General features: G+C 37.5%; 1 protein-coding gene across 4 annotated transcripts in view; it reads right to left on the bottom strand.

Moving 5' to 3' along the window:
• The window catches only part of SLC7A9 (solute carrier family 7 member 9), a 63,598-nt gene that overhangs the window by 21,795 nt on the left and 18,231 nt on the right, over positions 1 to 23,572 (bottom strand). For all 4 annotated transcript variants that reach the window (XM_020985046.2, XM_020985047.2, XM_020985044.2 and 1 more), the window contains exons 7-12: positions 15,191 to 15,235; positions 13,886 to 14,009; positions 12,344 to 12,447; positions 8,673 to 8,769; positions 7,864 to 8,013; positions 6,359 to 6,533 (exon numbers count right to left, since the gene is read on the bottom strand). In XM_020985046.2, the coding sequence (XP_020840705.1) occupies positions 6,359 to 6,533; positions 7,864 to 8,013; positions 8,673 to 8,769; positions 12,344 to 12,447; positions 13,886 to 14,009; positions 15,191 to 15,235 (695 nt within the window). The remainder of the gene's footprint in view (positions 1 to 6,358; positions 6,534 to 7,863; positions 8,014 to 8,672; positions 8,770 to 12,343; positions 12,448 to 13,885; positions 14,010 to 15,190; positions 15,236 to 23,572) is intronic.

The following is a 23,572-nucleotide window of genomic DNA, read 5'->3' on the forward strand; positions in this document are numbered from 1 at the left end:
AAAAAAATGAAAAAATAGATGAAAATGTAAAATACCTCATCAGTAAAACAACCGACCTGGAAAATCGACTCAGGAGAGACAATTTAAAAATTATTGGACTACCTGAAAATCATGATGAAAAAAAGAGCCTGGACAGTATCTTTCAGGAAATCATAAAGGAAAACTGCCCGAAGTCCTAGAACCAGAAGGGAAAATAACCATAGAAAGAATCCACCATCACCACCTGAAAGAGATCCCAAATTGACAACACCAAGGAATATAATAGCAAAATTCCAAAATTACCAGATGAAAGAGAAGGTGCTGCAAGCAGCCAGAAAGAAACAATTTAAATATCATGGAACCACAGTCAGGATTACACAGGACCTTGCAGCTTCTACATTAAAAGACCACAGGGCATGGAACATGATATTCCGTAAGGCAAAGGAGCTTGGAATGCAGCCAAGGATCAATTACCCAGCAAAAATGAGCATCATTTTTCAAGGGAGGAGGTGGATATTCAAGAAATAGGAGACTTCCAAACTTTCCTGATAAAAAGACCAGAGCTCAACAAAAAATTTGATCTTCAAGTACAGGACTCAAGAAGGACTTAAAAAGGTAAATGGGACAGAAGATACAATATGTTGTTAAGGGGGGGCTGTTTAAACCCTACAAGGGAATATGAGACTTGCAACCCTTGAGAACTGTATTGTTATTACACCTTTAAAGGAGTATACATAAAGAGGGTGGATATTAGTTGACTTTGATGTAATGATAAAAAAAAATCTAATCAAGTGGGTTAAATGGATCCAAATAAGTGGATCAATCTGATCTTAGAAAATGTACTGAGAAAGGAGGAGGCAGACAAGGGTAAATTACATTACAGGAAAAGACACAAAATCCTATTACAGCAGAGGGAAAGAAGGGGGGGAGCATTGTTTGAACCTTACTCTCATCAGATTTGGCTCAAGAAGGGCATAATATAATCAGTTAGGTATAGAAATCTAACTTGCCCTATAGGCAGTAGGAGGGAAAAGGGGAAAGAAAAGGGAGGGGGGGGAAAGAAAGAAGGGAGGGGAAAGAAGGAGGGAAGAAGCAGTAAGACTAAAGGGGAAGAAAAGGGAAAGGGATAATAAAAGGGGGAAGGGACTGAAGGAGGCGTGGTCAAAAGCAAAACACTAGTGAAGGGGGAAAGGAAAAAGGAGAAAGAAAAGCATAAATGGGGGAAAGGATGGAGAAAAAGACACAGATAGTAATCATAACTGTGAATGTGAATGGGATGAACTCTCCCATAAAACGAAATGGATTGCAGAATGGATTAAAAACCATAATCCTACAATATGTTGTTTACAGGAAACACATTTGAAAAAGAGTGACACATACAGGGTAAAGGTAAAAGGCTGGAGCAGAATATATTATGCGTCAGCTGAAGTAAAAAAGCAGGGGTAGCAATCCTGATCTCAGACAAAGCAAAAGCAAAAATAGATCTTATTAAAAAGATATAAGGAAGGAAACTACATTCTGCTAAAAGGCACCATAGACAATGAAGTAATATCATTACTAAACATATATGCACCAAATGGTATAGCATCCAAATTCTTACAGGAGAAGTTCAGGGAGTTACAGGAAGAAATAGACAGCAAAACTATACTAGTGGGGGACCTGAACCTCCCCTCTCACACTAGATAAGTCTAACCACAAAATAAACAAGAAAGAAGTTAAGGAGGTGAATAGAACATTAGAAAAGTTAGGTATGATAGACCTCTGGAGAAAACTGAATGGGGATAGAAAGGAATATACTTTTTTCTCGCAGTACATGGCACATACACAAAAATTGACCATGTACTAGGGCATAAAAACCTCACAATCCAATGCAGAAAGGCAGAAATATTAAATGCATCCTTTTCAGATCATGATGCAATAAAAATTATATGTAATAAAGGTCATGGAAAGATAGACTAAAAAATAATTGGAAACTAAATAATCTAATCCTAAAAAATGAATGGGTCAAACAACAAATCATAGAAACAATCAATAAATTCATTCAAGAGAATGACAATAATGAGACAACATACCAAAACCTATGGGATGCAGCAAAGCAGTTCTTAGGGGAAGTTTTATATCTCTAAATGCTTACATAAATAAAATAAAAAAGAGGAGATTAATGAATTGTGCGTACAACTAAAAAAAAACTAGAAAAAGAACAACTTAAAAATCCTCCACTAAAAACTAAATTAGAAATATTGAAAACCAAGAGAAAAATTAATAAAATTGAAATTGAGAAAACCATTGAACTAATAAATAAAACTAAGAGCTGGTTTTATGAAAAAACAATAAAATAGATAAGCCTTTGGTTAATTTAATTAAAAAAAGAAAGAAGAAAACCAAATTACTAGTATCAAGAATGAAAAGGGGAAGCTACCACCAAGGAAGAGGAAATTAAAACAATAATTAGGAATTATTTTGCCCAACTATATGCCAACAAATTTGACAATCTTAGTGAAATGGATACATATTTACAAAAATATAAATTGCCCAGATTAACCAAGAGGAAGTAAAATACTTAAATAACCCCATCTCAGAAAAAGAAATTGAACAAGCCATTGATGAACTCCCTAGGAAAAAATCTCCAGGGCCAGATGGATTTACATGCAATTCTATCAAACATTTAAAGAACAATTAATTCCAATACTATATAGACTATTTGGGAAAATAGGTGAAGAAGGAGTCTTACCAAATTCTTTTTATGATACAAATATGGTGTTGATACCTAAACCAGGAAGAGTCAAAATAGAGAAAGAAAATTATAGACCAATTTCTCTAATGAATATAGATGCAAAAATTTTAAACAAAATACTAGCAAGTAGATTGCAGCAACTTATCACAAGAATAATACACTATGACCAGGTAGGATTTATACCAGGAATGCAGGGTTGGTTCAATATTAGGAAAACTATCAGCATCATTGAGCATATCAACACAAAACCAACAGAAACCACATGATCATCTCAATAGATGCAGAAAAAGCTTTTGATAAAATACAACACCCATTCCTATTAAAAACACTAGAAAGCATAGGTATAAATGGAGTCTTCCTTAAAATAATAAATAGCATATATAAAACCTTCAGCAAGCATTATATGTAATGGGGACAGGCTAGAAGCATTTCCAATAAGATCGGGGTGAAACAAGGATGTCCATTATCACCACTGTTATTCAATATTGTACTGGAAATTAGCTTTAGCAATAAGAGAAGAAAAAGAAATTGAAGGCATTAGAATAGGCAAAGAAGAAACAAAGCTATCACTCTTTGCAGATGACATGATGATATACTTAGAGAATCCTAGAGAATCAAGTAAAAAACTACTTGAAATAATAAACAACTTTAGCAAAGTTGCAGGCTATAAAATAAACCCACATAAATCATCAGCATTTCTATATATTACCAACAAAGCCCAACAGCAAGAGATAGAAAGAGAAATCCCATTTAAACTTACTGTAGACATTATAAAATATTTAGGAGTCTACCTCCCGAAACAAACCCAGGAACTCTATGAACACAATTACAAAACACTTTTCACACAAATAAAATCAGATCTAAATAATTGGAAAAACATCAGTTGCTCATGGGTAGGCCGAGCTAATATAATAAAAATGACAATCCTACCTAAGCTAATTTACTTATTCAGTGCCATACCAATCAAACTACCAAAAATTATTTTATAGAGTTAGAAAAAATAATAACAAGATTCATTTGGAAAAACAAAAGGAACCAATGAAAAGAAATGCAGGGGAAGGTGACCTAGCAATTCCAGATCTTAAATTGTATTATAAAGCAGCAATCATCAAAACTGCTTGGTACTGGCTAAGAAATAGGGAGGTGGATCAGTGGAATAGGTTAAATATGCAAGACACAGTAGTCAATGACTATAGTAATCTATTATTTGATAAACCCAAAGACCCCAGCTTCTGGGATAAGAACCCACTCTTTGAAAAAAACTGCTGGGAAAACTGGAAAAGAGTATGGCAGAAACTAGGCATAGACCCAAATCTCACACCATATACCAAAATAAAGTCAAAATGGGTTCAGGACTTAGATATAAAGGCTGATACCATAAGTAAACTGGGAGAACAAGGAATAGTTTACCTATCAGATCTATGGAGAACAGAAGAATTCATGACCAAACAGGAGATAGAGAACATTATGAAAAGCAAAATGGATCATTTTGATTACATTAAATTGAAAAGTTTTTGCACAAACAAAGCCAATGCAACTAAGATTAGAAGGAAGGTAGAAAATTGGGAAAGAATTTTTACAACCAGTGTCTCTGATAAAGGCCTCATTTCTAAAATACATAGAGAATTAAGACAAATTTATAAGAACACAAGCCATTCCCCAATTGATAAATGGTCAAAGGATATGAACAGACAGTTCTCAGATGAAGAAATTAAAGCCATCTATAGTCATATGAAAAAATGCTCTAAATCATTATTGATTAGAGAAATGCAAATCAAAACAACTCTGAGGTACCACATCACACCTATCAGATTGGCCAACATGACAAAACAGGAAAATGATAAATGTTGGAGAGGATGGGAAAATTGGAACACTAATACATTGTTGGTGGAGTTGTGAAATGATCCAACCATTTTGGAGAACAATTTGGAACTATGCCCAAAGGGCTACAAAAATGTGCATACCCTTTGATCCAGCAATAGCACTTCTAGGGCTATATCCCAAAGAGATCAAACAAATGGGAAAAGGACCCACATGTACAAAAATATTCATAGCAGCTCTTTTTGTGGTGGCAAAGAATTGGAAATTGAGAGGATGCCCATCAATTGGGGAATGGCTGAGCAAGTTGGTATATGAATGTAATGGAATACTATTGTGCTATAAGAAATGATGAACAGGCTGACTTCAGAAAAACCTGGAAAGACTTGTGTGATCTGATGCTGAGTGAAGTGAGCAGAACCAAGAGGACTCTGTACACAATAACAGCCATGTTATGCAATGACTAAGATTGTTTAACTGAACCCTTCTCAGCATTAGAGGATCTAAGACATCTCCAGAGGCCTGGGATGGAAAATGCTGTCCACATCCAAAGAAAGAACTATGGAAGTCAAATCGCTCTCACTTATTTTACCTTGTTGATTTTGTTTCATCTTTCTGATGGTTCCTCCTATTGGTTTTAATTTTTACTTACAACTTCACTAATGTGAAAATATGTTTAATGGGTATGTAAATGTAAAGCCTATGTCAGATTGTGCGCTGTCTTGGGGAGGGTGGGGGGAGGAAGGGGGAGAAACATTTTCAACTCAAAAGCATATGGAAGTGATTGTTGACAAATCAAAATAAATTAATAAAATTTTTAAAAAAAGAAAAAGAAAAAAAGGGAATATTACATGCATGATAGTTTATCCTATACACCAAAATTCTACACAGAAAATTCAATATTTGAAAAACACAAAGTAAATCAAAACCTCTTCTGGAGTACCCATTCTGCAAGGGGTTAAAGTACTACCTTGGTTATATTTTCTTTCTTTTTTTTTCCTAAAGGAAATTTTATCTGGTATATAATTGTTTTGTGTGTTTTGCTAAGACTACTATTTTCATACTATTTCAGTGGAATAATATAGCTTTTCCCAACTATTCCCTGTATGCCCTTAAAAAATATGGATACCCTTGTTCTAATCTTTCTGCCTCTCTTTGATCCACTGCTAACCCTGCCCTAGCTGCTACTGAATGCCAGCTAAATTATAATTTGTCACCTGGCTAAGCCTTCTCTATTTTCTCCAGACCTGGCTTTATACCTTAAATCTACAGCAGCTACTGGCCCAACATAATCAGACCTTGGAAGATAGTATTAATCCGCACCTCTTTTTAATAACCATGGGAAAAACCAGTAATAACTTGATATATTAACCTACTTCTGGCCATGATTGGAGGTCAGGGACAAATTAAATTAATGAATAAATGCCGTTAGATATTTGATGTTGTAGTTCATTCTTTTTTTTATATTAAATCATGGGATAGCTGTTGCATTCTAGTACCCTCTGAAGTATGACTCTTAGATACAGGGGAATTGTTTAAGTAGTCAGTCAATTTTGGTTCCATTTTCAAACAGAAGTGACTGCTAATACTTAGCACAGTGTCTGGCATTTAGTAGGTGCTTAATAAGTGCTAACTCCTAAAGACAGCGATTCAATGATCGGATGGAAAATTTCTTGCCTTTTAGTGTAAGGTAGGAGTTTTATTCAATGACAGTGTTAAAATGCTCCCTTTTATCTACCAGTTCCAATAAACAGGTGCTTAGTGTAGACAGATAGCTTATACAATTAATTTGCAGAATATTTGCAAATGTGTTTTGTTTATACTTACTTGAAATCTTCTGTACCCAGCTGAACTTGTTGTGAACAAAAAGTAAATAAAACAGAAGTCCACTCAGTACAAATAACACACAATATAGATATGGTAACTCTGGGTTAGTGATGATTGGTGCCAATACTAGGTAAATTGAAATAAAGGTCACCAATATGGGAATAAAAACAGGCACCTGTAAAACAGAACAACAAATCGATATTGATTATGGTGTTCTTTTGCATTCAAACTATGCGTTATATAATAGAAGAGATTCTAGAAGTATGAATTTGTAGAGATGCACATTCAATTTGTGTCAAACGTCCAAACTCTACTCTGACCTGGTTTCATTACTGATGGTTAAGATTTTGTTCTAGGATGAAATAATAGCACTCTAAAACAAAACTCTAGATCTCTCATTAGCAGCTTTTAATAACTCTCATTTTTGTTATTTATTTTTATTTTTTTTAATTAACAAAAATGGATTTTTCTCCCTCCCACATCTCCATCTACCACTATATATTGTCAAGCTAAACAAATTCACACATTGACCATGTCCAAAAACTACATGCTTCAATCTGCACCCTGAGTCCATCGCTTCTCTGTCAGATGGTGGGTACATACTTCATAACTGGTCATCTGGAATCATGGTGGTTATGGCATTGATCAGAATTCTTAAGTCTTTCAAAAATAATTCCAACTTCTATATCGCTTTCCCAACAACATCTTTGTTAGGTAGTTAGTATACGTGTTATCCCGATTTTGCAAAGGAGGAAATAGGCTCTGAGAGGCTGAAATTTACTCCTGGTCAAATAACTAGGAAGTTTATGAAGTGGGATTTAAACCTTTGTAACTCTAATTCCAGTGCTGTTTATACTATACTGAACTACTAGCTAAGATTTGTTAGTACTTAGGTTTAACTGGAAGAGGTATACTGCCACTTGAAGATTCTGGATACAACAAGAGAACACTAGGCACTTGATAGGGGTAGGGATATGCTGCTATTTAATTTTCCTGAGGCCTTTGAGTGGCACCCATTTACATGCCCTAGCAAGATGCCTACCAAAGACTGCTAACACTTCATACGCTGAATAAACTGGAAATATGTTCAACCCTGGTAATATTTTATCAAAAGTGTATATACATGAATCAGCTAACCCATTTACCCGAGGAGTCTTATGTTATGAAAAGCTATGTCAGAGGTATTTGTGATGTCTAATCAGAAAAGCAAATAAAGGAATCAAGTCAGTAAATGGTAAAAATGAAAGTTTGGGGACCTGCAAATTCAATCAATCAACAAGCTCTTAATAACACCTAATACATGTCAGACACTAGAAATACAAAGTCAAAAACAAGAACAGAGCTTGCCCTCAAGGATCTTATATTCTACTCTCTCCCTACACTATGCATGTACCTATAAATAAATGTAAAATATGTACAAAACAGAATAAAAATGTAATCAAGAAAGAAAGAGAAGTTAAACCTTAAAGGAAGGACAGGTCTTTTTCTTTTTAAACAGTACCTACCTTGATAGGTCTTTTACGGTCTTTCTTTGTAAACCTCATCACGATCAGTCCTACTACAGTCAGGCCATAAAAGAACCATGAAGCAAAGCTGAAGTAGTTAATTAATGTATTTATATCTCCAGGTATGATGTACAGGATAGCAATGATGCCCTAAATGATGAAAAGAATGACTTTTGAGGTTACTAGAACACAAACATTATCCCAATGCTCCTGAAAAAAATAATTCCTCCTATAATAATACAGATTTGAAGAGGTGGCCATGAGAAGAGGGACATCTTTTACCTCGCAAGCAGCAAAGGCAAACATGAGCGCCTATTACTGGCTTCCTTCAAGCTCAATGGAAACAATTTGACATATCTATAAGGATTTGGTGTTTCCATGACAAAGAGAAAAAAACAACCTGAACTGGCCTAACAACTATTATGTTTAATTCCACTTGAATTCTTACTCAAATTCATTTGGCCTTGGGGAATAGAGAGCTTTATATTGATCATGTCAACATTTGGCTGAGATCACACTCCTTTCTTCTATCTTCTTGCTTATATAGAATCTATAATTTGTGACCTAGACTTGGAAAAAAAAATTCAAGTATCTATAACATGGGGTCAGGAGACACACTGAATGGCTTAAGCAGGAACTGACAAACTCAGTTAGGCAGAAGAAACTTGGTAAACTATTGAACATTTTCACTTTACACAGACAATCTCTCCCAGGAATAAAGGAAAGAATGCTGTTTATCTGGAAACCGTTGTGATTAACAATAAACATTTTTGTGTCTGAAGGGTTAACCTTGAAGAATTTGTACTTACATAAAAGATGATGGCAGGTGCTGGAGTTAGGCGCTTAACACTGATGTAAGAAAGCATCTTTAACATGTGACCTTCCCGTCCTGCCACATAAACCAATCTGCCAAAATAAAAATAACTTGGAATGCTCAGGAAAGAACCGTACTGGCCCTCAGAGAAATGTTTTCACATTTACTGAGCCCTTACCCAGAAAAAATGAGCATGATTTTTCAAGGGAGGAGATGGATATTCAACGAACTAGGAGACTTCCAAACCTTCCTGATAAAAACACCAGAGCTCAACAAAAAATTTGATCTTCAAGTACAAGATTCAAGAAAGACATAAAAAGGCAAATGGGACAGAAAGATACAATACGTTGTTAATAAGGGCAGATTGTTTACATCCCTACAAGGGAAGATGACACTTGCAGCTCTTGAGAACTGTATTGTTATTTCACCATGTTAAAGGAGTATACATAAAGGAGGTGGATATTAGTTGACTTTGATGTAATGATAAAAAAAAAATCTAATCAAGTGGGTTAAATGGATCCAAGTAAGTGGATTAGTTTGATCTTAGAAAAGGTCAGAGAAAAGAGGAGTCAGACAAGGGTAAATTACATTACAGGAAAAGACACAAAATCCTATTACAGCAGAGGAAAAAGGGGGGTGGGTGGGCATTGTTTGAACCTAACTCTCATCAGATTTGGCTCAAGAAGGGAATAACATAATCAGTTAGGTATAGAAATCTAACTTGCCCTACAGGCAATAGGAGGGAAAAGGTGAAAGAAAAGGGAGGGAGGAATAAAAGGGAGGGAAGAAGCAGTAAGACTAAAGGGGAAGAAAAGGGAAAGGGAGGGAGGGAGTGAGGGAGGCGGTGGCCAAAAGCAACACACTAGTGAGGGGAGGAAAGGAGAAAGGAGAAAGAAAAGCATAAACAGGGAAAAAAGGATGGAGAAAAAGACACAGATAGTAATCATAACTGTGAATGTTAGTGGGATGAACTCTCCCATAAAACAGAAACAGACTGCAGAATGGATTAAAAACTATAATCCTACAATATGTTGTTTACAGGAAACACTTTTGAAAAAGAGTGACACATACAGGGTAAAGGTAAAAGGCTGGAGCAGAATATATTGTGCTTCAGATGAAGTGAAAAAAGCAGGGGTAGCAATCCTGATCTCAGACAAAGCAAGAGCAAAAATAGATCTAATCAAAAGAGATAAGGAAGGAAACTACATCCTGCTAAAAGGCACCATAGACAAATGAAGTAATATCATTACTAAACATATATGCACCAAATGGTATGGCATCCACATTCTGAGAGGAGAAGTTCAGGGAGTTACAAGAAGAAATAGACAGCAAAACTACACTAGTGGGGGACCTCAACCTCCCCCTCTCTGTACTAGATAAATCTAACCACAAAATAAACAAGAAAGAAGTTAAGGAGGTAAATAGAACATTAGAAGAGATAGACCCCTGGAGAAAACTGAATGGGGATAGAAAGGAATATACTTTTTTTTTTTGGCTAGGCAATGGGGTTAAGTGACTTGCCCAACATCACACAGCTAGTTAAGTGTTATGTGTCTGAGGCTGGATTTGAACTCAGGTCCTCCTGAATTCAGGGCCAGTACTCTATCCACTGCACCACCTAGCTGCCCCAAATATACTTTTTTTCAGCAGTACATGGCACATACACAAAAATTGACCATGTACTACGGCATAAAAACCTCACAATCCAATGCAGAAAGGCAGAAATATTAAATGCGTCCTTTTCAGATCATGATGCAATAAAAATTATATGTAATGAAGGGCCATGGAAAAATGGACTGGAAAATAATTGGAAACTAAATAATCTAACCCTAAAAAATGATTGGGTCAAACACATTTACTGAGCCTTGTACACATATAATGTCACTTCATTAATGAAATAAAACATTTTTTTCAACTACACTGTTGACTTTAGTGGTGGATGAGTTTAGATCTCAATTTCATGACAGTGTGGGGAGGTGAATATTGGAAAAGAGAATTTTGTTTTGTAAATGTGATATTTACATGGCCCTTGGAAGAAAATGTAGCTAGTGTATTCTGATTCCTCTTTTCTAATAATCAGAAAACTACTCAGATGTGCAAATTACTCTAGAGGGGGTAAAGTGTGGAGCTTGGGGAATTCAAAAGTTTGTAGCTATTTTGCGGGCTGGTTTTGTACTTTATGTCAAGCTCTTAGGTAGAAATTCCTTGATGTGAAAATAGCTACTTTCTAAAAAACATTTCTTACTGATCATTTTGTGGCCCCCGACATATGGAAAGTAGAATCGGATTTATGACCATGACCTTCCTGATTCCCCCGCCTTTAATATCGCCTCTTGACTTGGTTCTTCTTAACACTAGCAGAGTAATCTTCTCAACGCACAGTTCTGATCACATTGTTGTTGTTTGTTTGTTATCCTTCGTTTTTGAAGAAGACCAATGACATCCCAGGTGACGTCTCGACTTGCTAGTAAATTGTATTTGAGTGAGGCAGAGCTGCATAAAGTGGTCCGTCTCACTCTCTCTTCCAGAGTCATTGAAGTCCAGTGGCAAGACAAAAGTCAGGACAATCGGCAATGACCCGGGGTACAGCGGATAACCTGGGTGTCTTCAATGTCTGACCAAGCTCTGAGCGCACCACAGTGCCTGCTTTAGCAGCCTTCGTGGCTGTTGGAACAAATTGTTCTCATCCACCCATTCAGCCAGGGGAAGTCTTCATGTGCTTGGGGCAGACATTTCCCTAATCACCGACTGATTTAAGGCCTCTTGGGTTCCCTCATCCTGGTTTAGCCTGTCTGCCAAGAGAATTTTACTAGGGTCTGGCCACTGCACATGCTATATCTTCTTGGATCTACAAGTAAGAACTCTTCTGCTCTTCATTCTCTTCTAAATAAAAGTTCAAACTCCATATTTCAACATTTAACGCTTTCCACAATTTGGTTCTAATCTACCCTCATCTGACATTCTACCTGTTCACGTACTGTGTTCTGTCTAAATTGGACTACTTAAACTGATCTTATCCTGTCCTCTCCATGTAGTTCCTAATGTTATTTGCTTATGTCTAGCCCCATATCTCTACCCAATCTCCACCTACTGAAAGTCTTCCCTGTCTTTAGGGTCCAGTTCACATACCATTTCCTTCATGAAGCCTTTCTGATCCCCTCTACCTGGATGTGACTTTCCCTCTCCTTGTTCCTGCTACCACCACCAAAACCTTCTCAGAACATTTTTTATCTCTCCTATTCCCTTAGCATATTATAATTTTTATTATATTTGCATTCATGTCTTTTCTGCTTTATTAGATTATTAGCCCCTTGAGGACAGGGACTTTAGTAGGATTTTCCTTTTGTTTTTATTTTGTTTTCTTTTCTTTTTGGTGAGGCAATCAGGGTTAAGTGACTTGTTCATGGTCACACAGCTAGTAAGTGTCAAGTGTCTGAGGCTGGATTTGAACTCAGGTCCTCCTGACTCCAAGGCTGGAGCTCTTTCCACTGTGCCACCTAGCTACCCCTAGTAGTTCATTTTTCATACTTAACAGAGGATTGCTTTGCACAGAGTAGGTGCTTAATAAATATTTGTGGAAATGACTTGAATTTTCCTCCTTGAGGGAATCACAAAGCTAATTTGTTCTGCCCATGTTTAACACAACTAGCTGTCCTGAAACTTTACCTTCCAGCAGTGAAACAGGTGCCATTAGCAGCTCCAATCGTTGAGAATGCTACAAAGAGTGGAACAATCCAGGAAGCTGGATAGAGAACCCGGTCACCAAAAGTCTAGGAGAAGAAAAGAATTTGCTCCAGAGGAAGTTACAAGTTCTTTGGATGAGGAAACAAACTTGTGTTGACTGGTTCATTTCAGATCTTGGGGGTCTGCAATTAAATCCAGTTCTGTATTTATGCCTGACACACGCTACCATTATCTTAAAAGTCTTAAGTGTTTTCTTTATACTACACGAAACATTGACTTGTCTTTAATGGACAAAGAACCCTCTTCCTTATAATTCAGGAGTTCTTAACCTTTTTTGTTCATGGACCCTTTAGTGGCCTGGTGAAGCCACTAAACCCCTTCTCTGAATAATAATGCTTTTAGATGTATAAATTAAAACACATAGGATTACAAAGGAATCTAATTAAATTGAAACATAGTTATCAAAATATCTATCAAAAACAAATTCATGGACCCCAGTTTAAGAACTCCTGTTCTGATTGATAATTTGGACTAGAGATGTTAAACACAAGACCCATATAGCCCACAATACTATTGTGTCCAGAACAAGATCAATAAAATTTAATTGGGAAATATTTAACACAGTAAGTAAAAAAATACAATAAAACATAGATAATGTTAATATGTGGTTTTCTAAGTCAAAATGTGACCTGCAGGAATCTTCGATATGGCTGCTTTAGAGGCCCTTGTTTCTATTTGAGTTTGACACCAGCGATTTAGACTTCCTCCTCCTACACTAAGCCACAGCCATTGGGTGGGTGGGATGCTTGTTCCTGATATCATGATCCTACAGTAGCTCTGCAGCAGGGACATTGGGAGTGTGGGGTGGGATGGGGGGTTGTAAGAAATGATAGCTGCATTTGTTATTGAAGGGCAAATGATCTTTAATGCCTCCATCTCCCTTGAAGAAACATCTGACCATCTTTAATGATTCAAGAGAATTTGTTTTCCCACTATCCCAGTGTTAGGGGTTGTCTCATTCTCAAGGGAGGCATGTATTTCTGATCATAGGATCACAGATTCCGATCTGAAAGACATCTTCAACTAAGTCAGGTTCAATTTCCTGATTTGACAGTTGAGGCAACTGAGGCCCAGTGATTTGCCCAAGGTCACACAGGTCATGACAGATCCAGGATTCAATTACAATTCTTTGACTCCAAAGCCAACGTTTGCCCTAGGGTACCATCGACAGTATCAGCTGCTCATCTTGATTGTGAGTGAAAAGGCCGGGGAACAAGAATGTGGAGGGCAAACTTTTATTTGGGGTCATCGAACTGTTTAGGTACTTATGGTAACTAGGTGGTTGAATCTTCCCCACGGCCAAGAGAAGGAAAAGAGATATCAGAGGTTATGGGAGCACAAGGTAATTAGCACAGCATTCAAGAACTCGAGGTCACCTCTGTGCCTCTAGTCACAAATAATAACACAATTAATAATAATGATAATAAATAAGATAGTGTCTTGCAAAAATTCTGCATGACTTACCACAGCCACAGCTTGGGACTGTAAGAGTTCTGTAGAAGTCATTACAGTGAAGTAGGAAATGTTCATTAGAACGTAGAACACAGTTACCAGGGGGATGCCAATGATGATAGCCAGGGGCAAGTTTCTAAGTTTGCAAAAACATAAGAACATAGTAGCACTCAAAGTTGTTGGTATGTCTCAAAATATACGGCATAAATCTTCCTTAATATTACTTGGCTAATGGACAAAAATCATTACACAGAAGCTCAAATTTTAACTCGATAATATTATAAATAAAATTATAAGAGCCATTGAAAAATATCAGTTTTTCAACCAGATTCCCTTATTTTAGATACAAGATCAGCTCACACACCTTCAAAAGCATATTGGAAAAAATCTTAAACTATAACCGTGTGTGTGTGTGTGTGTGTGTGTGTGTGTGTGTGTGTGTGTGCAATGTTAAATGACCTACTAAAAACCTGGGGTTCAGAGACTTAGGAACATTTGTTCATTGAAGCAGCTGGGATATTATGGCCTGCATTGTGTCAGCTCCTTTGTCAAATCAGTGGTGTGTTCTTTGTCACAAGACTGCTCCAGAATTTGTCAAGACAGTGGATTTGTTACACTTTCATTAGCAGGGAGTTCAGTGAGCATGCATTTCCAAGTTACAAAAGCAATGAGCAAGTAAGTGCTGGGAGAAGGGTAAGAGTATACTAGCATTTATACAATAATAGCTAGCATTTACATAGTGCTTTATAATTATTATCTCATTTTATCCTCACAACTCTGGGAGGTACGTGCTATTATTATCCCCATTTTACAGTTGAGGAAACTTGGGCAAGTAGAAGCAAAGTGACTTTCCCAGGATCAGGCAGCTAGAAAACACCTGAGGTTGGATTTGAACTCCTGTCTTCCTGACTCCAAGTCCAGGGCTTTAGCCATTATACCATCTAGCTTTCCTACTCATTTGGCCCAAATGGAAGGTGAAAAGTTTTGCTAAGACTTAGATCGACAGTATGGCTGTATAGAAAATAAAGTTACTCGTTTTGATATTTCTAAATGACAGATCAAGGCTCCATCTACCACAGCCAGTCTAGACATTTTCATCCCATAGCCTCCCTCCACTCTGCCCCTCACCAAAAGCTCCAAAAGTGCTAGCTAATGAGATCTCTATTCTGAAGAAACCAGCCTCCGATTCGTTTTCAAAGAGGTACAAAGGGACAGCAGAGGAGCCATGAGGGAGTAGCTTTGACTATCTGTGGGACAACACCTGCCACTACATTTTGCCCCTTGTTACTCTGGCTGGGCCCAGAGACACTTACTTACCTGTAGGGGTTTTCAAGTTCTTCTGTGATATAATTCAGTTGATTCCTAGAGAAAGAAAAACAGCCACATCTAGGACATCTGTGGTTTTCCAACAATATTCCTCTTGCTTTTGGCAGGAAGACTTCCTTGGTCCTCCTCTCCCCAACACTCTCCCCTTATAGTAAGTTGCAGTCTCTCTGAGATGATCTTTTATCTACACCATAGGTATCTTATATGCACAATTTTTGCATGTTGTCTTCCTATCTTGAATGTGAGCTTTTTAAGGGCAGGGCCTGTGTTTTTGCCTTTCTTTGTACTTACATGCTTAGCACAGTGCCTGGTACCCAGTAAGAACTTAATAAATGTGTATTGCCTGCCAACTCGACCAGAAAGGTCTTTCCTACCCCTATCCTCCTCATGCAAGAGTGGATTGCTGGGGCAGCTAGGTGGCACAGTGGATAGAGGACTGGCCCTGGATTCAGGAGGACCTGAGTTCAAATGTGACCTCAGACACATAATACTTACTAGCTATGTGACCCTGGGTAAGTCTCTAAATCCCATTGCCTACCCAAAAAACAAAACAAACAAACAAAAACAGTGGACTGCCAAGCCACGTGAGCTCAATGACAGACATCAAGTACACTCAGGTAAGACTCCACACTTCACCACCGTAAGGTAGGTGCTATTTTATCCCCAATTTACAGATGAGGAAACTGAGGCAAACAGAAGGTTAAGCAACTTGCTCAGTGTCACACTGAGGCTAAATGTCTGAGCCAAATTTGAACTGAGGTCTTCTTGACTCCAGGCCTGGCACTCTCTCTACTGTACCACCTAGTTGCCCCTAATATAGGCATTTAAATTTCAATTATTTAGTTATGGGAAACAAATGGAAGAAGTAAGGATGTAACCTTGTCGAGGTTCTGAAAGAAAACAAGTTTCTGTAACAACAAAGGTAACGTGGGAACTTGCAGCCAAAAGGCATCTCGAAAGATAGTGCAGGGCCCTGACATTCCAATTGTCCCTGAAAGGAAATTTTAGCTGAGACTTCAATTTCCATTATTCCCTAGCCAGAGAATTAAAGTCACACTGTACGTATTTAAGAGTTGAAATATACTAGCTCTGTGACCCTGGGCAAGTCACTCAACCCTTGTTGCCTCACCAAAAAAAAAAAGTTGAAATAGAAAGAGATAAAATACTAGCTGATCTGCTAAAGTAACTGGAAGGCAGTGACTACTTCATTCATATAGACTTCTTGGAGTAGCTCTGGAAATAAATATAGGGTAACGTCAGGCTAACAGAGAGCCAAGACTGCCAGAAGAGGCATCCTCAGAATGAAATTCTTTTATATATAAAGGTATTTCTCCTCTCCTATTGTCCATAGCATTTTTCTGTTAGTAGTGGCTTCTAGTTGGTGCCCCTGCCTCCAGGTTCTCTGTCTCTCTCCAGTTTATCCATCACACAGCATCAAAAAAAATCTTCCAAAGGGACAGGTCTGACCATTTCACCCTCACACTCAAAAACCTTCATTGGCTCCCTAGCAATTCTAGGAGAAAATACTAACTCAATAGTCAAATATTCAAAGTCCTCCATAATCTAGTGCCAACCTTTCTTTCTTTCTTTCTAAATTCAATTTTATTTTTAAGTCCACATTCTCTCCTTCACCTCCCATGAACTTGCCCACTCCCAGTTGGTAAAATAAGAAAATCAAAACCTGTTATATATTTGTATAGTCAAGCAAAACAACACATTGGTCATCTCCAAAGAAGTATGTCTCAATCTACATATACTTTGAATCTATCACCTCTCTATCTGGAGGTAGGTAGCAAATTTCATCATGGAATTGTGGTTAGTAATTGTGTTGGTTAGAGCGCCTAAGTCTTTCAAAGCTGTTTGTCTTAACGATATCGTTGTAATTGTATAAATTGTTCTCCTGATTCTGTTCACTTTCGCTTTGCATCAATTCATGTCTTTCCAGCTTTCTCTGAAACCACCCCATTCATCATTTCCTATAGGACAAGAGCATTTCATCATATTAAAACACCGTAATTTGCTTATCTCTTTACCAATTGATGGGCACTCCCTTAGTTTCCAATTTTTTGCTGCCACAAGAAAGACTTGCTATGTGGGTCCTTTTCCTCTTTTTTTAAACCTCTTTTTGGTATAGACCTGGTAGTAGTATCAATGGGCCAAAAATATTCACAGTTTAATAGCTTTTTGGACATAGTCCCAAATTGCTTTACAGAATGGTTGGACAAGTTCAGTTTCACCAACAATGCATTAATATACCTGTTTTTACACAGCTCTTCCAACATTTGTCATTTCCCATTTTGTTAACTTAGTCCATTTGTTGGTTGTTTTAATTTGCATTTCTCTAGTTACCAGTGATTTAGAGCATTTTTTCATATGGCTATTGATAGCTTGAATTTTATCTTCTGAAAACCGCCTATTTATATTTTTGGACCATTTATTATTTGGGGAATGGCTCTTATTCCTATAAATTTGAATCAGTTCCCTATATATCTTAGAAATGAGATTTTGATTAGAGAAATTTGCTACAAAGATTTTTGCCCCATTTACCTGATTCTCTTCTCATTTTAGCTGCATTGGTTTTGTTTGTGCACAAACTTTGTAATTTTATGTAATCAAACTGACCATTTAACCTCCAGTGAACCTTTCTTATCTCTTGTTTGGTCAGGAATTCTTCCCCTATCCATAGATCTGACATAGTTTCTTCCATGCTACTCTTAAGTTATTTATCACCCTTTCTGTCTACATTGTATACTCATTTAGAGCTTGTCTCAGTATATGGTATTAGATGTTGGTTTGTAGCTAGTCTCTCCCAGATTGCTTTCCAGTATTCCAAATAATTACTATCAAATAGTGAGTTCTTGCCTCAATAACTGGGATCTTTGGGTTTATCAAACACTAGGCTACATGTATGTTTACTTTTACATATTGTGTACCCAATCTGTTCCATTGTTTAACTTCTGTATTTCTTACCCAGTACTAATTTTTTTTCGATGACTACAGCTTTGCAGTACAGCTTGCGATCTTGTACTGCTAAGTTGCCTTCTTTCTCACTTTTTTTTTTATTAATTCCCTTGGTATTCTTGACCTTTTGTGCCTCCAAATGAATTTTGTTATTGTTTTTCTAGTTCTATAAAGCATTACTTTGGTAGTTTGATTGTTATGGTACTGAACAAATAAATTAACTAAGATTAGTATTGTTATTTTTATTATATTGGCTCAGCCAATTACATCTGTGTTTATTTGTATAAAGAATGTTTTATAACTGTGTCCATATAGTTCCTATGTGTCTTGGCAGGCAGACTCTCTACCTTGGCAGGTAGATTTCTCAAGCTATATTAAATAGAATTTCTCTTTCTTTCTCCTGCCGGATTTTATTAGTAACATTTGGAAATGTTGATGATTTGTGTGGGCTTATTTTATATCCTGCAGATCTGCCTAAGTTACTAATTATTTCAATTAGTTTTTAGTTGACTCTAGGATTCTTTAAGTAAACCTTCATATCATCTGCAACAAGTGGTATTTTGTTTCTTCTTTTCCTATGCTTATTCCCCTTATTTTTCTAGTCTTAATCCTTTAGCTCACATTGCTAGCACTATATTAAAAAGTAATAATGAATATCCTTTCCTTACTCTTAATCTTATTGAAAAATCTCTAGTTTGTCTACATTAAAGATAATTCTGGTTCTTGGTTTTAGATAGATAATACTTATAATAGTGTTTTACTGTGTATTTCTCTCTATAAACATTCACATTTTCCTTTAAGAATTTAGATGTTATGCTTTTTGGTGCACATGTGTTTAGTATTAATAATAATTCAGTGTCTATGTGACCTTTCAGCAAAGTGTAATTACTTTGCTCATCTCTTTTAATTAGGTCTAATTTTGCTACTGCTTTCTCTGAGATTATGATTGCTACTCTTGCTTTTTTTTTTTTTACTTCAGCTGAAGCAATAAAGATTTCATTGTAGTAGCACCTTTTTTAATTCCGCGTACATCTTTTGGTCCCAAGTGTGTTTCTTTTAAATAATATATTGTTGAATTCTGGTTTCTAATCCTTTCTGCTATCTTTTTATTGGTGAGTTTGTCCCTTTCATATTCACAATTATTTCGGCTAATTGTGTATTTCCTTCAATCCTATTCTTTTATAAACCTTGTTTCTGGCCCCCTCTTTAAGAGTTCGTTTTGCTCACAACTAATTCCTCCCTTAGTTTATCCTCTCAATTAATTCTCCTTTTCTCTTAAACCCTTTCCTTGCTGTTTTCCTGTTGACTGAAATGTATTGCTGTGCCCAGTTGTTTGTGTATACTATAGTCTTCCCTCTTTTGACTAATTCAAGTGAGACTCAATCCCTTCCTCCTTGCTGTCTAGACTTCTACTGCTACACTCCAATTATGTGAGATAATTTCTCCCATCCTTTCTGTCCCTTCCTTCCCCCAATGTATTTCTTTCCCCATCCTAAATTAGTTTAGGGAGCCCTTTGGACTTCTTTCTGCTCCAGCCCTTCCTGCCTCAGTGCCTGACACTAGTCCTCTGTCAGTCCCTGGGCACTGGAATGCTCAGCTAGGAGTGCTTTGGCCACATTTCAGCCTTTGTGTCTGCAGATCTCTCTATCTGTCTCTCTGTACTGACTTGGACTGGAAGTATGATTCATTGGGACTTTTTCTTGGATTTCCTGATCAGGATTTGATTTGGTATATTTTCTAGATCTTTGTGGAAGCATTATGAAATGGGAAACTGGGCTGTACTTCCTACTACCCCACCAGCTTCCATGTGGTATTCAATGAACCCTTCCAGAACTTTCCACATTATTCCCCTCCATGGACTATGCAGTCCCATCAAACTGGCCTTCTTCCATTCTCTGAATTTGAAGGTCTGTTTTTTGTTGTCATCATTGTGGTTGTTTAGTTCTTTCAGTTGTGTCTGACTCTTCATGACACCATTTGGGGTTTTCTTGGCAAAGAATCTAGAGATGTTTGCCATTTCCTTCTCCAGCTCATTTTACAGATGAGAAAACTGAGGCAAAAGGGTTAAATAACTTTCCTAGGGTTACAGAGCAGTGTCTGAGGCTGGATTTGAACTCAGGAAAATGAGTCTTCCTGACTTCAGACCCAGCACTCTATCCACTGTGCCACTTAGCTGCCCCAAAATTTCTATTTCCACGTGACACTTTATTCACTCAAGTTATTCCCCATCCTTTGAATATTCTCCTTTCACATCTATGCCTAATAGAATCTTTAACTTCCTTTAGTATCCATTTCAGATGCCAAGTTGTCCATCAAGCAAGCCTTCCCTGAAATCCCCAAAATGCTAGTCTTTTTCCCTCCTCAAATTACCTTGTATTATGTTTATCTGTGTACATGTTGTATCCCTCTCAACAGAATTTAAGATTCTTGAGTTTATTAAATTCCCAGTGCCTAGGTACTTAATAAATGTTTGCTAAGTTAAAATGAAATAGGTTAGATTTCTGGCATTTTTTCCAATCTCCTGATCTCTGAAATCTCATCAAAACAGTAATTATGCACCAAAGATAAAGCAACTTCAGCTGTTTCCATGGTCCAGGACACCCAGAATCCAAAAGAAGGTTAAAAAAAAACAACAACAAATCCAGGACCTGATGCTCACTGACCCTAAGCTCACTTAGCACCCTTTCCCCACCTCCCATGACACTGACCACAAGGCTGCATTAGCAAACCCAAGGGCAGGACATAGGCTTACAACAAAATCTATTCCTACAACTCAGTCTCTCCTTCTCTCTCTGCAGTGCTGTGGAGATCCAAACTCCATGTTGCAGAAGTTTGCTCAGTCCTCAATAACCAGCTTGGCCACAGCCCTTCAGGGGCAAAAGTCTGTAAGGGCTGCAACCCAGAGACACTAGGACTACAATGCTATGAATTAGGGTTAGAATTGTCCTGGGGAAAACAGGCTCTAAACTGCTGATATCAGGCTTGAGAACCAGAAACAGAGGGAGTGAGAGAGGTCAACAGGACAGGTTACTATGCATGTGCTAGGGTTATATGACAATCTACTAAGGCTGAGGGAAAGAGCAAAGCATCCAGCTGGAGCCAATTCCATCCCCACAAAAATCATCTGGGGCAGAGACTTAAGGCTATTGAATTGGGAATTGACCAGTGTGGGAAAAGGCTGAGATGCTTTGGAATCAACCCCAGAGAAATCACCATCAGAGGGTAAGGAGTCAGTAAGTGATTGATAAGGAAAATAAGGGGGGGGAAAAGGTAGACAGACCTTGAACATAAACAGATAAACCAACACCCCCCCCCCCAGTAGCAATAGAAGGAAATGTAGTCTCCAGATCTAGTAAGTGAGTTCAGACATCTATGAATAAATACTACAAAATAAAGGAAAATTACCCAACCCTTGATGAGACAGAGGGCCTTGTGGAATTTGAGAAAAACATGGAACCACAACACATTATTCCTGAGTGGTTTAAAAAAGAAACAAGAATTATAAGAGCAGAATTTGTGTCCTGCACTTCAAAAATAATGAATAGGATAGGAAAAATTGAATCTGTCATGGTAAGCTTCACCAAAGAAACAAAAGAGAATACAAGAGATTTGGAATACAAATACACAGATGTGAATAGCAACCTAGAAGAAGAGAAGCAAAACACATTAAAAGAAACTATTCTCGCTATGAAAGCAAAACATACTGAACTTAAATAAGACAGAATGCACAAGAGACAACCTAAGGATTGTAGTCTCCTAGAAGAACAGGTCAGGACAAAAAAACCTAAATACCATAATCAAGGAAATAATAAAAGAGAATTATCCATAACTTCTACACATAGAAAATGAAATTTCAACTGAAAGAATTCACAGATTGCCTCCAGAAGAAACCTAAAGCTGCAAACTCCAAGAGGCATAGTGGTTAAATTTAATAATTCAATTCAGAAACAAGTTCTGTTTGTGTTGGAAGAAAGACCTTTAAATACAAAGGAAAAGACATTTGAAGCATTCTACACTCACTAGATAAAGGAGGAAGGAATGAAATAATGTATTCCTGAAGCTTTGGATACAACCCAGTGTGACTAATCCTGCAAATCTTAGATTAACCACACGGGAGAAAAGATGGACATTCAGTAATAAAGAGTTTGAAACATTGTCAGAAAGAAAATCGGAACAAGACATTATTTGCCTCTTGAACACTCCAAACAACAAAAATTCAGGAGGAGTGAATAAACAGCAGGAAAGGACAGCAACATAAACAGTGACAACAGAGTGACCATTAAGACACTTCCTTCTAAATGTACACAAGGAGGCAATGGTGAAGGTGGAAATCTGGCAGAGGCAACAGTGAAGAGGCAGGAAGAGACAGAACTCGGTGACACTCTACCTACAGGTGAATCAATGCTTTTTTTTTTCTTTAAGAACTACATTACAACATGGGAGGGTACATGAAAAGGAGTGGGATGAGAGCAGGGGGAGAGGAGTGAGTAATGCACTGGGGTCAAATCAAAGGCTAACAATGAGGGGATGGTGACTTATGGTCTCAGAAAAAGAAGAACTTGGGGCAGCTAGGTGGTGCAGTGGACAGAGCACTGGCCCTGAAGTCAGGAGGACTCTGAGTTCAAATCTGGCCTCAGATGCATAACACTTACTAGCTGTGTCACCTTGGGCAAGTCACTTAACCCCATTGCCTAGCCAAAAAAAAGAAAAGAAAAGAAGAAAAAGAACTTACAGGGGAGTGGGTAAGGAGGAAGAAAGATCGAAAAAGGGAGCAAAGGAAGGAGTCCTTCTTTTGGAGGTAAGAAGGTGTTCCACTAATGAATGTTTCTATGAATAAAAAGAGATGATTGGTGAAGGGAGAGAAGGACCTTACAGTGATAATGATCTAGGGTATTTGGTACTTAAGAAGTCTACTAGTCTGGGGGGGGGGTGGAACTCTTGGAGGCAACCTGCACCAGGAGAAGTGAGAGGAATAGGAGAACAGGGATAGAAGGAGGAGCTTCCCAGACAAAAGCAGAAACAAAGATCAATGAAAGGGGATATGGATCAATGGTGAGCTACATAATCAGAGACTTGGTAGGGGAGGGGCCCTCATATGGAGCTGTGTGTTCTCTGACAACTGCAATAATTGGCTTTGTTCTGGAAGTGAGGCACAATGGAAAAGAGGAATTCATGGGGAGAGCCCCACAAAGTCATAACAGAAACTGCCTACAGGGAAGAGGCTAGAATGGATCCTTTGAAAGTTTTGATTACATGAAGAATACAGAGAAAGAAGAGACATTAGATAATTATAAGGGTCATGAATCAGAGAATGAGAGTCTAGAGTAAACAGAAAGAGGTGGCAGATAATGAATAGAGTGAGAGAAATACTTTTTGGAAACAGGCGCAAAAAAAGAAATTTAAAAAACTAAT

The sequence above is a fragment of the Phascolarctos cinereus genome, unplaced genomic scaffold (genome assembly GCF_003287225.1).
Source record: "Phascolarctos cinereus isolate Bilbo 61053 unplaced genomic scaffold, phaCin_HiC Scaffold_2;HRSCAF=192, whole genome shotgun sequence".
In the NCBI taxonomy this organism is placed as follows: domain Eukaryota; kingdom Metazoa; phylum Chordata; class Mammalia; order Diprotodontia; family Phascolarctidae; genus Phascolarctos; species Phascolarctos cinereus.